This window comes from Phocoena sinus, chromosome 5 (assembly GCF_008692025.1).
Source record: "Phocoena sinus isolate mPhoSin1 chromosome 5, mPhoSin1.pri, whole genome shotgun sequence".
NCBI lineage: Eukaryota > Metazoa > Chordata > Mammalia > Artiodactyla > Phocoenidae > Phocoena > Phocoena sinus.
In genome coordinates, this window is record NC_045767.1 from 87488780 (window position 1) to 87503777 (window position 14998).

The 14998-nt window shown below is 37.7% G+C and overlaps 1 protein-coding gene across 1 annotated transcript; it reads right to left on the reverse strand.

Moving 5' to 3' along the window:
* Nucleotides 1-4833: 4833 nt before the first annotated feature.
* Nucleotides 4834-14674, reverse strand: LOC116753970 (transmembrane protease serine 11F-like). The gene is given in 5 exon segments (XM_032631987.1): nt 4834-4992; nt 9047-9189; nt 10413-10498; nt 10500-10670; nt 14415-14674. Coding segments are annotated over 5 exon segments (819 nt in total).
* Between the last annotated feature and the right edge of the window lie 324 nt (nt 14675-14998).

Below are 14998 nucleotides of genomic sequence, written 5' to 3' on the forward strand. Positions count from 1 at the left end.
TGAGTAGAGTTCCCTATGCTATACAGTGATTGATTATAGAATTCTCCAACAAGTTGTCATAAAATATGCTGTAAATAAAATGAGTTGGGACTATATTCAGTCTTAAAGCTATCAAGTGAACAACAATTAATTTGATTTGCTTGGTACTTTTCTTTTTGTGATAAATTAATATTAACCATATGAGCTGTATTATATATTATTTCTCTTCAAGAAAATGCTAAATATAATTTCAACAAAATAGTGGTATTTGCAAAATACATAAAGCAATACTAATGATAATGCTGACATTGTATAAAAACAATGACAATCTTAGTGCATGTGCAGCATCAGCTATGCTGATACCAATTTATAATAATATACTTTGCACTTTTCAAACAGTTTGAAACATTCTCTGAATTTGGACTTTAATTTATTATTCAAGAGGAAAGCCTCATAACATCGTGAGGAGATAGATTAAGTTCCATTTAACAGGATAAGGACAGTTGGGAGTAAAGATGTATTTCTCTTCTTAATTGTGTGACAAGATTACATTTTTCTCATTTCTTATTAGCCATAGTTAAAACTTTCAGGCAAGAAAAATACTGAAACCTGTAAAAGAATGTTTATTGTAAGTATTTACAAAATCATCTTAATCAAAACTTTAGTTTGCTGCATTTTAGTGTGCTTCCTGTAGTTTTGTTTATAAAACAGATTTTCTAATAAGGCATTAAAAAGAGCAAAGTTCAAAACAAACTTTTGTTGTTTCAGCAGGGTTTTAACTATTTTGCTGCTCCTTATTTTAAAATATGGTATATAATTTATACCACATCAAGTCTTTAAATTACTTCATAAGCTTAGTGTGGAGGGTGAGAAAGGGATGGGGTAAGATATAGATTTGGAGGGTAAACTTTCTATGGAGTGTTCTGACCTGCCAATTTAATTGGCTCTGCAGCTTTGCCTATGTTAAAATCATCCTTCATTTCCTTAGGTATAGTTGGATATAGTTTTAAGTGGTATTATTTGTCTTAACCATAAAACTGGCTTGGTTAAATGATATATTTTGCTAAACACCATGTGAGTTTAACTTACATTTTTTCCAAGGAGAAACATCTGTTTGGCAACAATCATTTAATCCCAGTGACTTCTAGAACTGCAATATCCCTGCCTAGTGAATGTGCATAACACAGAGTAGTGCAGAGAAGACTGAACTGGATGAAAGAGCTCCTGGATTCTGTTCCTCTACTGGCTATCACCTACTGTATTCTTCGGGGAAATTCTCTTGGCTTTGATTTCACATGAGTCAAAAAAGGAGGTTGATATAGACAGTCTTTTAGGTCTCTCCCAGCTCTAACAGCTATAATTCTGGCATTAACTTCAATAATTTGTAACAAGTTTATTTTTCATTTCCATGATGGCATGAAGGAATGCCTTGCACACATCCCCTCTCTGTCAAATAAATATATGAACAAAGCAATAAGTTCACTGGGCGATTGCTATTAATATATTTTTGTTCTTATTGTTATTGAATCATGAAGATTTAACTGAGAGGTGGTTAAGCATTGCAATAAGTTTTGTTCAATTCTTACTCTAGTATTAAAAACTAACCCTTTAGTTCTCATGGCATTCCACAGAGGTTATGTGCTGTATCATTTACTGTCAACCTAATGAATTTGACCTTTATTTTATTTTATTTTATTTGCGGTACACGGGCTTCTCACCGTTGTGGCCTCTCCCGTTGCAGAGCATAGGCTCCAGGACGCACAGGCTCAGCGGCCATGGCCCATGGGCCCAGCTGCTCTGCGGCATGTGGGATCTTCCCAGACCGGAGCACGAACCTGTGTCCCCTGCATCAGCAGGTGGACTCTCAACCACTGCACCACCAGGGAAGCCCTGACCTGTCTTTTAAAACGAGTCAAATTGTAGAATTTTTTACCTATGAAAAGATATATCATTATAGCAGTCACAGCATAAGAGACAAAACCCAGGTTTTTTTTAAACCACAATATATATGTAAAATTCACCAAGCAATAATACTGATAAATAAAAATGCTAACACTAAAAAAAAAAAGGCACCTTCTTTATAATCTTAATGCATTTGCAGCATCATCTGTACTGATATCAGTTTGCAATAATATACTTTGCATTTTTTAAGCAGGTTTTAAATATTTGACTTTTCAACTTTATTATTCAACAGGAAAGCCTCACAACAATACCATGGGGTAAATAGCTTAATGTCTCTTATGGTAGATGGAAAATATGAATCAAAAGTTATCGCGTGATTCCCATAACACCAGTCAATAAGTCAGGATCAAACTAGAAATAGGATACATAAATCCTATTTTAAAATCTACTTTTCCATTTCTTAGATTTTCCTGTAGCCTTTTGCATTTCTCATTTGTGTTAAAATGTCATTGAGTTGAATTAAACTAATCATATAATTATTTAAATAAGTATCTAGTTTCACAGACATTTGCAAAAAGTTATCACAGTCTTCTGAAATATAAATAGAGGTACACAAAAGCACATATCCATTCTTATAGAAATTAATTAGTAGAAAATAATTTTTTTGTAGGCAGATTTGTTTTCTTGTTTTTACCAAATGATGCATTAGGCTTTAACATAAAAAAAGATATATCATCAGTCAAACAGATCTTGAATATGCTAAATATTCTCCAGAAAGCTTTGGCTTTTTCTGTACGTACAAAAGGAAGCATAAGAATTTAAATTTTTACTCTGTTTTTCCTGTTGATATTTAACTGTTAGTAGTCATCAACTCAGAAATTTGGTGACCTTTTCTTTTAAAAAGTGTGTGTGATGACCCTTTCATGTTTATTATATCTTAATATTGATATTAAATAATAACTAGGAGTTTTCTAGTTATATTTATCTTGTTTGCATATATTACATATAGCACATATACATGTAAATTAAAAGTTTTAGTTATTAAAGAAACTAAGAGGCTAAACTTTTCTCCAGTAAATCAGAGCAACAAGTCTAGTGTTTGAGGTCTTACATTTGAGACCTGGATGTGAAAACAGCTGCATCTGTAGTCACAACCCTGGTGACAGATGACCTTGTATCCTATGACTACTTGTGTATAAGAAGCCTTGGTTCAATATACATTACTGAGACATAAAAAGTGATTTTGAAAACCTAGTAATTCACCTAATTGTTTTTACAATGTAATTTTAAGTATTCTGAAATCAAATACATGATTTTAAAGAAGATACAGTTTTTTAAAAGTATATTGTTTTATTGAGTCTTAAACAAATGAATAATAGTTGATAGCCCCTAGTCTATATTGAGAGCCTGCTGTGTACAGACACTGTTCCAAGTAATTTACTTGTAAGCATGCATTTAATCCTCATGATGATCTTAGGTAGGTACTATTTTTATTCTCACTGCAGAAATGAAAGTACTAATGCACAGAGATGTTAAGGACACAATTTATACGTGGCAAAGCCAATGTTCAAGCTCAGGCAGCCTGGTGCCAAAGCCTGTGCTCTCCACCCCTAGACTTGGGGCTGGTTTAAGCCCCAACGTCATTCACTCATTTGACAAATTAAGTTTATTTACATTAAAACTCATAGAGACATTCCTTTCCATTATAACAAACCTTTATATAATGTATAATATATGCCAGGCACTATCCTAAGTGCTTTGTACAAATCAACTCTCCTAACCTGACATTCTGGTAGGCATCTGACTTGACAGAGAATTGAAGACTTATAAAAGCACCATATGCTAATGTAGGTATATCTAAATAAATAATTGGATGTCTCATTCCAACAAAAATCTAGAGTGCTTGTTTTTTTTTTTGTTTTTTGCGGTATGCAGGCCTCTCAATGCTGTGGCCTCTCCCGTCGCGGAGCACAGGCTCCGGACGCACAGGCTCAGCGGCCATGGCTCACGCGCCCAGCCGCTCCGCGGCATGTGGGTCTTCCCGGACCGGGGCACGAACCCGTGTCCCCTGCATCGGCAGGCGGACTCAACCACTGCGCCACCAGGGAAGCCCTAGAGTGCTTGTTTTGTTATTAATCATTTGAAACTCAACTCTTCTAGCCTTGGTCCCATTGGTTCCTTTTATCTTCTACCCATGGAAGAGTGTTCCCAAGAGTTGTCTTTATTCTCCTTTTTGGTCTAACTCCAAATGATGCATGGATGGCAAGATGCTGTTAAAGAATAAATCAGAAATGCTTAGTAACAATACAACATGCATCCTGAAGCTAGTGCTTGTGTGTATAACCCAATGTTAACAGCAAGTTCAGATACATTTAAACATCTTTTAAATGGCGACTCTTGTGGTTAATGATAATGATCCGTATTACTATTTATAAACCCAGGTTAGAGTTCAAATTATATTACAAATCCCACACTTCTCCATTCTAGCCATTGAATGTCCAGTCATCAGTCCTAGAATGTTGAAGCCCTGAATCCTCAGGGATGATTGCTGTTTGATATTTTGCTATATGAATCCCAAGTGCTCCAAGTAGTGTATAAGGTAAGATTTTGACAGCCCTGGCAGCTCTTCATATCCTGTGGAAAGTGATGTTCCCCATCTTCACTTGGGGGAAAGCATTTATAAATATTCATCTGATTAATAAGATCACAGTTCTCTTGTGAGTGAGGAGTTGGTGCTACTTGTCATTTGCTGTGTCTTCTTCGCTTTGGGTAGAGAAATACTTCTGTCACGTGTATACAAAGTCCACCTCATGATATTAGATTGGTCTGACTCTGAAGTACTTCTTGACATCCAGCACAAGCACTGATTCAAACCACAAGAATATAAATAATATACAATATGCAGGAGTTTTAGCTCTGTGTGCCATGGATAAAATTCATGGTCAATTCACACTAGATACCAGTCTTTGAGGCAATCCAGCCTCGATACTGACTCACTCTTGTGTAGACCCCAGGTTTTTTGGGAAGAGCACATGATTGTCCCCAACTTACTATACTGACAAGGTACCAGATGTCATGATTATCATAAACCAGAGGTCCACCACAATCTCCCTAGAGAAAAAAATATATTTAAAATTGTTAAAATCAATAGGAAGGTCACTGCAGTCATCTCTCTTCCACAGGAAAAATGGAAACTGGTACACAGAACATGCAGCCAAACTAGAGACAGATTATATGATGTTTCTCTCAACTGAGTTAAAATTTTGTGCTAAACTTTAAAGTGAATTGTTTTCTAGAAAGACTAACACTCATTCATATGGAATGGTTACATTATTTCTGGTTCAGCATCCCTAGATTTTTTTGCTAGTATTATTAGACGCTTTAAGCATGGGGTTTAGTAAGCATTTATCTAAAATATTTAACATGAGGTTGGTATTTGTGCCTAGGTAGAAATTTTCTGTGATCTCTTCTGAATGTCTTAGCTTGACTGTATTTTATGGACCTAATCTTGGTCTCCTTTTCTGTTACTCACCTAGTTCTAATTTATGTTTGCTTTCTGAATTTTATATAGATTAAATCTCTTTTGGATCAAGGAAGATTAAGTAAATAAACAGTTGTAAGTGTAGAGATTAAAATTGTGGTCTCAGTAGTTGAACTGCCCAAGTTTCAGGTCTAGTTCTATTAATTACTGGTTATGTAACCTGAGGTAAGATACACAGGGTAACCTCTCTGTGCCTCTTTCACCTCCTTCATTTATTTTTTCTTCTATCAGCTATTTATTGAATTCCTATTATGTGTCCCAGGCATTCTGATGGACATTGAGGATAAAACGATGACCAAAAATGAACGGTCCCTATGCTCATAGAGCTTGACATTTAGGTTAAAAAAACCACAATATTAAATAAGCCTACAAATATGCAAAATGACAACTGTGATAAGTGCTATGGAAACACACAATGGGGGATTCGACTAGTCAGGGAGGAAAGGGATGTTTGCCTTGATGAGATGTAATTGAGCTGATATCTAAAAGAAGAGGAGGAAATCATGAAAAGAAAGGTGTGGATAAAATGTGTTCTAGACAGAGGGAACAGCATGACAAATGCTCTGGGCATGAAGGAGCCTGGCATATGCAAAGGCCTGTAGAAAGGGGGACTGGAGAGAAGACAGCAACAGAGCAAGTGGTACATAATGAGGCCATAGAGGTAAGGAGAGACTAGTCTATATGGAGCCCTATGGGTCTTTTACAGACGGTTTTGATTTTTATTATAAGATAAAAGCAAAGGTAAACCACTGAAGTTTTAAGTATTTTAAGGAGGGGGTTGACATGATCAGATTACATCTTGTTAGAAACTGTCCTGGCATTCATTTGACTAATGCACTAAAGGAGCATAAGAATGAATATAAGGGTAGATGGTTAATGTGGTTGGGGGTTGGAGGGAAGGGAAGGGGAGGAGAGGGAGGTTGAGAGAAGAGAGAAAGGCAAGAGATGGTGGAGAGAGATTTTAGGAGGTAAAACCCATGGGATTAGGTAATCAATTGGATATGGGATAAAGAGAGAAATTAGAATGATTTCTAGACTCTGGCTTATTTAACATAATGAAAGGGGATTCCATTCATAGAGGTACAAAACATAGGAAGAAGATCAGGTGGGGAGGGGAATAAGAACAGAATCATGTACAACATTTGAATCTGAGATGCCTTTGAAACATCCAACTGGAGCTGCCAAGTAGGAATAGAATATATAAGTCTGGAGATCAAAAAGGAGGTTAGGACTAAAAGTATAAATGTATGAAACATCAACAAAAAGATGATAATTGAAGGTATGAGAGAGAATTAGATTCTCTGGGGAGAAAGTATAGAGTGAAAAAAGAAACAGGCATAGGATAGATTAACATGTATTAGATGGGATTAAGAGAATGAGCCTGAAAAGGAGACAGAGAAGGAGCAGACAGATGTAGGATGAAAATCATTACAAGCCAAGGGAAGATTGTATTTCAAGAAAGAAGGAGTGGTAAGCATTATTAAATGCTGTTAAGAGGTTAAAAAAAAAAAAGAAGACCAAAGAATTTGTATAACGTCATTAGTGGTTCATTGAAAACATCAGGAAGAGAGATTTTGATGAAGTAATAGGGCAAAAACCATATTGAAATTGGTTTGAGGAGTTAGTGGGAGGTGAGGAAATTGAGACCATGGGTAGAGACATTTTCACAAATATTTGGTGGTAAAGAGATAAGATGAGAAGCTAGCTGGAGGCATTATGGGTCAAAAAAGAATTGGCTATTTCTTTTTTTCCCTAACTTAAGAGATCTGAATAGAGAAGGATCTAGTTACAAGAGAAACGTTGAGTCTGAAAAGAGAGAGAGAGGACATAATTGCCAGTGTAAACTTCCCCAGAGGCCAGCAAGAAGAAGAAATGGAGCAAAGGAGAAGGGACCAGCCTTAGCGAAGAGGGAGCTCCTCTGTTGTGATCTAAGCTGAAGGTGGATGACAAGGGTCCGGATGAAGGCATGTCTGTATGCTTGGTGTTGGGAAGATGGGAAACTCCCCTCTTTTGACTTATATTTTTCTTTGAAAATTGGGAAACAAAATCATCAGTTGAGAATAAACAGGCAGGAGAAACTGAAAGTTAAGGAAAGTAGAAAATGGCGGAAGAATTCAGAGAAAGGTAGATTTAGAAAAAAACAAACTAACGAAAAGAGTAAGGTTGTCAGTTTTGTTATCTGGAACCTATAGTGGAACCATGGGTTCTCTTGTATTTCTTCCAGGAGCATTTGACTTTCCAGATACAGTCAGAGAGAGAGAGAGAGAGACTAAATAATTGAGTTCTTCCAGGTTTGGGACTTTGTCAGACAGAAATACTGGGAAGAGAGAGCATCAGGTGGGCTTGGGGTATTAGCAAAAGTGTTTAAGAAATGATCACAGGGACTTCCCTGGTGGTCCAGTGGTTAAGACTCCATGCTTCCACTGCAGGGGGCAGGGGTTTGATCCCTGGTGGGGGAACTAAGATCCCACATGCCACAAGGCATGGCCAAAAAAAAAAAAAAAAAGATCACAGTGAAATCTAAATTGGACAAGTGGATGGTAGATGAAAGGAAAGGATTAATGGGATGTGAAATAGCAGAGAAGCTGTGCTCTACAGGTCTCTATGAAATTGAAGGATGATATTCAGCCAACAAATATTTGTGCCAGGCACTGTTTTAGGTGTTGGTAATACAGCAGTAAAATAAAATAGATGCTCTAAAATGTGTGCCTTCATGGAGCTCACATTCTAGGTTAGTGAAAGAGACAGATAATAAGCCAGTTAAATAAAATATATTGTGTGCTGAATGGTACAAGAGCTAAAGATAAAAATAAAACAGAGAAGGGACACAAAGAATATATGTGTAAGTTGTGTATGTTGGGGGTGTGAGGGTTGGAAGGTTGGGGTGTAACAGAGTGTGGCCAAAGAAACAGAAGTAGTTGAAAAGCAGGCAGAAGGATTGAGGATTGTTGTTAAATAGGATGACTTGGGGATTTAGTGTTGCTGGAAATGGAATAGTTTTTGGTGACAAAGCTCAAGGTGTGACCCTAAGAATAGGTGACTGAGGAGGAGTGAAGATCACTGGAGGTTAGGAGATCTAGGAACTAAGAATCCAGCATTTAAGTGAGTTGACGTTAATATTGCAGGCCTTGGGATGGAGACAAAATCTGTTTCAGGTGTCAGTCATGAAAGAATGAAAGGGACAGAGATTTGGAGGTGGGGGAATAAAAACAAGATGCATGAGAGATGATGATAGAGCTGAATAAAGTGGTCTTCAGAGGAGAGGTTTCTCTGTCTTTTGATTCCAAATTTGTTTAAGAAAATAACAATAGAGCATAAGAGTTATTGTGTGAACCAGAAATTTGGAGCAATAGACTTTAATTTCCTAATTTGTAAAATAGGGATAATTATAGTAATGCTTCAATCTCATTATATTAAATGAAATAATGTATAGAAAGTGCTTAGCGTTGTTTTGGCATAGTAAACACTCAGTACAATCATTTTTGTTATCATGTCTATTTAAGCAAACTGTGTCTTTGGTAAAATTCATGTCATTTTTTTTCTCCCAGATAAAGTATATGCCCAAATTAGAAATAGTTAATGGAAACTTTCCTTTTAAAGTTTTGACCTTGACTTTGGACTTACCTTACATGCATCTGCTTTTCCATCCATGAATCCAGCACATAACATTCCTGAAGTTATCAGGCCATCATACACATCCTTTCTGTTACACACATCAGTGCTTATGGTTTCCACCCTGGCTTGCCGAAATCTATTTTGTGTAGGTCCTATTACACAAACAAATGTAAAAACGAAAAACATGTTCTTTGAATAGAGTTATATCTAAGACTCAGAAGACACATAAATTGTATATTTCTAGGAACAAAAGCATTAAGATTTTTATTATTTAATTATTGTCTAATTTTATTTTCTGTGTCAAAAATGCCTACATGCAAGGAACAATACACATACATGACCCAATATTATATCATATTTTTAGCTCTTCAAGAGTTATTGGAACCCTCAAAACTACATGCAACATTGTGTGTGTATGCCCTTTTTTTTCATGAGAAGAGGGTTCATCACACTGATCTTGTCCAACTTCACATTTTTCCATGTAAGGGAATTGAGGCTCAGAGGAGTTCATTGATTTTCCAAAAGCTACTCAAGAAGAAACCAGGGTACAAGCAGCACAGGTCTATTTGTCCTACTCTGTGCTGTATAGCAGCTGTCCCCAACCTTTTTGGCACCAGGGACCGTTTTCGTGGAAGACAGTTTTTCCATGGACCAGTGGGTGTAAGTGTTGGTTCAGTTGGTAATGCGAGCGATAGGGGGCAGCAGATGAAGCTTCTCTCACTTGCCCACTGCTCACCTCCTGCTGTGCGGCCCAGTTCCTAACAGGCTACAGACTGCTCCCAGGCCACGGCCTGGGGGTTGGGGACCCCTGCATGTTATTTCAGGTGTTTCAAAACATGAGAAACAAAACAAATGCCCAAGATACAGCAACAATATGACACCAGCAGAGAGTAAGGCCAGTGGTTAGGAGGAGAGAATACTGCACAACTGAGTCTCAAAACATTTACAAAACACTTTCATGTTTATGATCATTATATATCCTCATTAAAATTAGGAAGAATTTATACCAAAAAAAGTATATGAAGTATATGCTAGCCGGGAGTGTTTACATCTGGCAAATATACAATTTGTAATCCTTTACTCCCTTGTACTCCCATAGCATTTTGTTCCTTATAGTATCTAAAACGGTCTGTTCTATTCATCATGTTATTGACCTCTCCCTTTCCTCACCACTGCTCCAATTAATTGTGAACTCCTCAAGGACAGGTATCTGATTCCTTTTACTTTTTAACCCACAGTACCTTTTTCTTCTCCGAGCCATACACATTAGAAACATCCACATTTTAATGAAGAGTCTAAAGCGGTATCCCCTAGATGCCTCATTAGATCCCAAGATAAAATTGTACTAAGAAGTAAATTATGTTGAACAGCTCACCATCATCTACAATGGATCCAAACCTTGTGACGAATACACTTGTTTTAGATGGCAACTTTATGGATGAATCTGGGAGGCAAACTCTGAACTACATTTGAAAACTCAACTCGGGTAGCAAGCTGAGCCAAAGCAATGTCATTTTCATTTGTTTCTCTATGGTAATTCTCATGAAAGGTAATTTTCCTCACACTTCGTGGCACTGCGGGTGGTGTTATAGTCGTGCCAACAGTAGCAATCCATTGACTTGGGTCTTTATGTCTGCAAAATATAAAGGGTAAAATGTGTGATGCTTAACTGTATCCTTTAAAAAAAGATTGAGACCATATTCTCCCCAACTATTGGAATTATGCTCCTGAAAAATCCCTATGGTGAGAGAATTTGCAGTTGATGACCTTATGGAAAAAAGAGGTTAAAATATTGATACAAATGAGAGTATGAAAGCCCTTAAAATATTTTACATACTCTAAAATTAAAGAGAGTACAGTAACTAAATGGAATTCCATACTATGTTTGGAATAATAATAGTAATGGCTACTATACAATTAGTTTCTAATATTTTAATTCCTTGTTTATTAGAAACTCTTCAAATTTGATTTCTTCTATAATTTCAGTGAAGTATGTAGAAATTAATTTTGATTTGTTTTGGATATTATGCACCGTAAGAGGTATTTTCCTTCTATATGAGACACTCCATCCATTCTTATTTTATGACTCACCTGTCAGTTCTTGTTTACTGGGTCTTACCTTGATCTTTGAGATAAAGTGCAATTTGTCTAATTCACAAACCCTCATATGTACACAGGATTGTTTCTCCACCCAAGGCCCATACCCTGCCCCAATACTCAAGGGCTAAGCAGCCCTATTCAGTGTCATGTTGTTAGTGCTCCCACCGCCTTTGACCTGGCCTAGTCAGTCCCTCTTACTATTTTTGAGGCTCTTCCTTAACACAGATGCTTTTCTCTACCACAAGGTTATATAACAAGCAAATTCTGTTTACTCCTATCATCTCTTTACCTCCCTATTCTAATCTAAAGCCCAGTTCCCTCTTTGTCTAATTATCCCTTTCAAGAATGACTAGAAATATATAGAAACTTGAAATTCTCTATGTAGAAGAAAATTATTTAAAAGCAAATCACACAGAAGAGAATTCAGAAAGGGGATTTCCTTGTTCATGCAGGATTACTGTGTTGGTGAATCATAACTTTTAAGTGTAATGAAAAACCTGAAAGATCAGTAGTTTTCAGAGTACTCTGCACTGCCCCAGGGATGAGCAGGCAAGCCTAGGGGTGGAGGGATTGGGATATGGGGAGGGCTCCTCTCTCATCTGTTTTTGTTTTTTAATTTCCACTTGGTTATGTATATAATTTGTTTTTTCTTTTTGTCTGCGTTGGGTCTTCATTGCTGCACGCGGGTTTTCTCTAGTTGTGGTGAGCGGGGGCTACCCTTCGCTGCAGTGTGCAGCCTTCTCATTGGGGCAGCTTCTCTTGCTGTAGAGCACAGGCTCTAAGCGTGCATGCTTCAGTAGTTGCAGCACGTGGGCTCAGTAGTTGAGGACCGCAAGCCCTAGAGCGTGGGGGCTTCAGTAGTTGTGGTGCACAGGCTCTAGGGTACGCAGGCTTCAGTAGTAGTGGCGTGTGGGCTCAGTGGTTGTGGCTCGCAGGATCTAGAGTGCAGGCTCGGTAGTTGTGGTGCATGGGCTTAGTTGCTCCACGGCATATGGGATCTTCCCGGACCAGGGATGGAACCCGTGTCCTCTGTATTGGCAGGCGGATTCTTAACCACTGCGGCACCAGGGAAGTGCCTCTCATGTGTTTTACTTATTTACACTTTAAAGGGAGATTTTATTCAAAGCAGAAATCTTAGGGCTGAAGCATTCATTTGAAAACTAGAATTCTGGAAGCTACAAAGACATATGTTACTTCAGTCCTTAAGGAGCTTGTAAGCTAATGGAGTGGACAAAACAGGAATACCCATCTCTTCATGCATCATCAACCAGAAAGGGAGTCTCCAGTCATAGACACAGTTCAATATGTTTTGTGGATAAGAACACTAAGACTCACTAAGAAGTTAAATGGCTTGCGCAGGTAAGTCACACATCCACCTGGTTACTGTCAGAGAGAGATGACCTAGGTCTCATGATATCCCGTCAAGAACTTTTTCCCTACACACTCTTGTTTCACAAAGACTGGGATCATTTTTCTTGGACATAAAGGTACTAACATTTGTCTTAAATAAAATTTTTAAAAATACACTAATTCTGTAGGGAAAAAACATAAAAAGTTTAAAAGTATTTGGATAATTGTGAAATTGTCTTCAAAGAATCCTTATTTTTCCTTCACAACAGTGCACTGCATTATGCAGTTATATGAAATTATATCACCTGCGAAATGGAACCCTTTCTCTCCAGGATCATTACCTTTCCCAACTCTTTTATATTATTATTATTACTGGCATAAAATATGCTATTACATTTCTCATATTTTAAAAAATCCTTCCTTTGAGTCCACAACCACCCCCAACTGTCAAATTTCTCTGCTCCCATTCATTTAAAAACTCCTTGAAAGTGGCATCTAAACTCACTACATCCAATCCTTCTCCTTCTTTTCTCTCTTGAATTCATTCCCATTCCCATCATATAATCACAGTTTCTTTTATCAAGGTCACCAGTTATCTCGATTTTTATCAAACTCAATGGCCGATCCCCATGTAGGTCTGCCAACACACAGAGATGGCACTGGACCTGCCGAAAATGTATCTCAGTCATTATAGCTTATATTCTTCTCTAAATGTATTGACATTCTGGGCTTATTTATTTTTAATTTATATAAGCAAAGATCAGTTGCAAAGCAAAATAGATGACACTCCCAAACACGAGTGTGAAGATTGGAGGAGTCTGTAAACATGAAAAAAAATCAGAAAGCCTTGAAAAATTAGTGAGACTCAAGTTTACCTAAGGCATGATGCTAGTCATTTTCAGGGTTGTGAATTTGTGTGAGTCCCTTTTCTCTTCTTTCATGAGAGAGTGACAATCACCTTAAATTCATTAGGTTATTCTCATTGCACGTCTGCTCCATAAATAAAGGTGTAGGCATCTTGAAACAATTTGGGTGTTACCACAGAAGGATAATCAAGCACCTCCTAGACACACCAAGGATAGTTTCCTCTGAAAGGGTGTGTGAACAGTGCCACTGGCCAGGGCTTTACTCAGAGCTTTTGTGTTTTGAGGGTTTAAAAGGAAAAACTTTCTGTACCCTGATAGTGAAACCTCAGGGAGAAAAGATAGTGTGTCCCTGGTCTTGGGGCAATAGCGTGCCAGTGCATGTCTGTGTATGTGAAGTGATATAGCTGAGTGTTAAGAGCTACAACTGTGAAAGCCCAAGCAGAGAGCTCCTTTTAGATTGTGTGTGATCAGTCTTACATTCTATGAGGGCAGTGATAAAGGCTGGCTGGTCTCTCTCACCATCCACACACCTCTCTGGTCCATAAAAGCCCACACAGTTCTTGGATAATGCAATTGGAAGGGAGCGCTTCAAGAGTGATACCTTTGATTTTTTTCTTTTTTCTTATTTGATTTTTTTCTCATCACTTACTAAAGTGATGGTGGATGTTGATAGTTGGAGGATAGATGGAATAATATTTTTTAAAGTGGCTGAATTTTCTCTTTAAATAGGTAGAAGAGTTTAAATTTGTTACATATATAATAGTCTTTAAACTAAAATAATTTATGGTATAGTAGAAAAGATCACACTGGTGTCATGATGCTACAAGAGAATATGTTGTAAGAGCCATAAGAATGATGCAAACCAAACATGATAGATTCGGAGAGAAGGGTGAGGGGATGAGTATGTTTGGGGCATAGAGCAACCATAATGTATTTAGGGGACAGGGTCCATCCAGAATGGAGTAGAGGCTAAGCTGGTGAGATTGGACTCTTCCCAGCACTAAATTGACGGTAATTAATAACTGAGTAAGGAAGACTAGCAACAGCTCTAATAAACTTACTTGCGGAAGCAGTGAGCGGCCGTGAGCAGCCAAGTGTTACTGATGAGGCTAGCTCCGCACTGATGGCCTGCCCCTATGAGCTGGAGGCTGGCCTGCCATGGCCACTCCCCTTCCATAGCTGTTTCACTTCCTTGGACAACCCTTTCAGTAGAAGACGATGCTAGTAATGGCATGTATGAAGATGTCATCCTTATTCCACAGTCTGTCACAGAAACATGCGTTAGTTTGCTTTCATGAAAAGGAATGGAAGAAAAGCACATCCTGATTTGCACTGCGTGCAGATGGTTAGACAGTCCATTGAACCTGCTATTCTTTAACCCATTCCTAGCACTCAGTCTCTGGGGTTATTCTGTAAGGGTCCTACTAATCCTATTGAGGTTCAGAAGAAATATTTACCAACATTTCAAGGCATCAAAACCAGGAATTAACTTCGGTCTCCATATAAAGCATATACGGATGAATAAACAGGTGGGTAGATAAATTACTGAGCATAAAAATGTATAGATCCTCTGCTAAGGGTTTCAGATACATTTATAGCAAAATACTTTTCAAATGAGAAAACTCGGCTCTGGAGGAGAACGTAA